Genomic DNA, 2,456 nt, shown 5'->3' on the forward strand with positions numbered 1-2,456 from the left:
GTTTCTCTGTGTAGCCCTGGCTGTCCTGGAACTCACTCTGTGTAGACCAGGCTGGCCTTGAACTCAGAGATCTGCCTACCTCTGCCTCCCAAGTGCTGGGATTAAAGGCATGCGCCACCACCGCCCAGCGAGAACTTGTTTTAAACTGGGTATGTCATGGAGTCCCACTATGTGGTCTTCTGGGACATGGTCTTTCACCGAGCAGTGTCCTCAAGGGTCCTGGAGGTATGTGTCAGAGCCTCACTCCCTTTCATGAGTGAGTAATACTCCAACGTGGATGCCCCACACTTTTTCTGCTGTTTGTCCATGGGCCCTTGGTTTCTATCATGTGTACTGTCACTGTGGGCATCTGTGTCGAGATTTGCTAGGTGTGCTGTCATGGGTCAGCATCCTTGTGTCTAGCTGGGAACCATGAATACTGACTGATGTAGTCTAACTCTCTTCCCATTCTAGCTGTCCTGGACTATGCTGGTGTGGCCCTAGGCCCAGACCCTACACCATGACCTGCTGGCTGCACATGCTGGGCCTGCACTTGCTGCTGCTGCCCACAGCGCCCCTGGCCACGGGCTGCCCCGCACGCTGTGAGTGCTCCGCGTCTACCCGCACTGTGGCCTGCGGGCGCCGCCGGCTGACCGCCATTCCTGAAGGCATCCCTGCCGAGACGCGGATGCTGGAGCTGAGCCGCAACCGTATCCGCTGCCTGAACCCTGGGGACCTGGCCTCGCTGCCTACCCTGGAGGAGCTGGACCTCAACCATAACGTGATTGCCCACGTGGAGCCCGGGGCCTTCGCCAACCTGCCCCGCCTGCGTATCCTGCGTCTCCGTGGCAACCAGCTGAAGCTCATCCCGCCAGGCGTGTTCACGCATCTGGACAGCCTCACGCTGCTGGACCTGAGCGAGAACAAGCTGGTCATCCTGCTGGATTTCAGCTTCCAGGACCTACGCAGCCTGCAGCGGCTGGAGGTGGGCGACAATGACCTGGTGTTCATCTCCCGCAGGGCCTTCGCGGGGCTGCTGGGGCTGGCTGAGCTCACACTGGAACGCTGCAATCTCACGTCACTGTCCCCGGAGTCGCTGGGTCACCTGCGGGGCTTGGGCGCTCTGCGCCTGCGCCACCTGGCCATCGCTGCCCTAGAGGACCAGAATTTCCAGAAGCTTCCGGGACTCTCGCATCTGGAGATCGACAACTGGCCACTGCTGGAGGAGGTGGCCCCGGGCAGCCTGCGTGGGCTGAACCTCACCTCGCTGTCCATCACGCACACCAACATCACGGCTGTGCCGGCCGCCGCGCTGCGACAGCAGGCCCACCTCACGTGCCTCAACCTGTCGCACAACCCCATCAGCATGGTGCCGCGCGGCTCCTTCAGAGACCTGGTGCGCCTGCGCGAGCTGCACCTAGCGGGAGCCCTGCTGGCGGTCATCGAGCCGCAGGCCTTCGTGGGGCTGCGACAGATCCGCCTGCTCAACCTCTCGGACAACCTGCTGTCCACGCTGGAGGAGAACACGTTCCACTCAGTGAACACGCTCGAGACGCTGCGCGTCGACGGCAACCCGCTGGCCTGCGACTGCCGCCTGCTGTGGATCGTGCAGAGACGGAAGACCCTGAACTTCGACGGGAGGCTCCCTGCCTGCGCCACCCCCGCCGAGGTGCGCGGCGACGCCCTGCACAATCTCCCCGACTCTGTGCTCTTCGAGTACTTCGTGTGTCGCAAGCCCAAGATCCGGGAGAGGCGGCTGCAGCACGTGACCGCCACCGAGGGCGACGACGTGCGCTTTCTGTGTCGCGCTGAGGGTGAGCCCGCGCCCACAGTGGCCTGGGTGACGCCCCAGCACCACACGGTTACGGCTGCCAGCCGGGGTCGGGCACGCGTGCTGCCTGGGGGCACCCTGGCCATCGCGGACACGCGGCCCCAGGACACTGGCACCTACACGTGCGTGGCCAGCAACGCGGGGGGGAACGACACTTATTTCGCCACCTTGACCGTCCAGCCGGCCGCCAACCGGACCCAGGGCGATGGGCACAACGAGACGCAGGTGGGCGTCCGGTTCCCGCTGGACCTCACCACCATTCTTGTGTCCACCGCCATGGGGTGCATCACCTTCCTGGGCGTGGTCCTCTTCTGCTTTCTACTGCTGTTTGTGTGGAGCCGCGGCCGCGGACAGCACAAGAATAACTTCTCCGTGGAATATTCCTTCCGAAAGGTGGACGGTCCGGCGGCTGCGGCTGGCCAGGGTGGCGCGCGCAAGTTCAACATGAAGATGATCTGACCTGATCCCAGGGTGAGCTGTGGGAGCGGGGACCGCTCGAACCTCCGTCCAGTCCCAGATAATTTCCACCTATGCATATTTTCCCCAGGGGGTAGGCATGGAGGCGACTGCGAAGTCAGCTCACAAGCAGAACTTCCTCATTTTTGTAGACATCTGGGGACCTTTTTTTTTTTTTTTTTTTTTTTTT

General features: G+C 62.3%; 1 protein-coding gene across 3 annotated transcripts in view; it reads left to right on the forward strand.

Annotated features, from left to right (window-relative positions):
- Lingo3 (leucine rich repeat and Ig domain containing 3) overlaps window positions 1-2,362 on the forward strand; it is a 10,081-nt gene extending 7,719 nt beyond the window's left edge. For 2 of the 3 annotated variants that reach the window (XM_031350141.1, XM_031350140.1), the window contains exon 2: window positions 454-2,362. In XM_031350141.1, coding sequence (XP_031206001.1) covers window positions 500-2,269 — 1,770 coding nt within the window. In that variant the 5' untranslated portion in view covers window positions 454-499 and the 3' untranslated portion in view covers window positions 2,270-2,362. The remainder of the gene's footprint in view (window positions 1-453) is intronic. The other variant, XM_031350142.1, reaches the window with a different exon arrangement.
- Window positions 2,363-2,456: the final 94 nt, after the last annotated feature.

Source organism: Mastomys coucha, unplaced genomic scaffold (genome assembly GCF_008632895.1).
Source record: "Mastomys coucha isolate ucsf_1 unplaced genomic scaffold, UCSF_Mcou_1 pScaffold4, whole genome shotgun sequence".
Taxonomy (NCBI): Eukaryota; Metazoa; Chordata; class Mammalia; order Rodentia; family Muridae; genus Mastomys; species Mastomys coucha.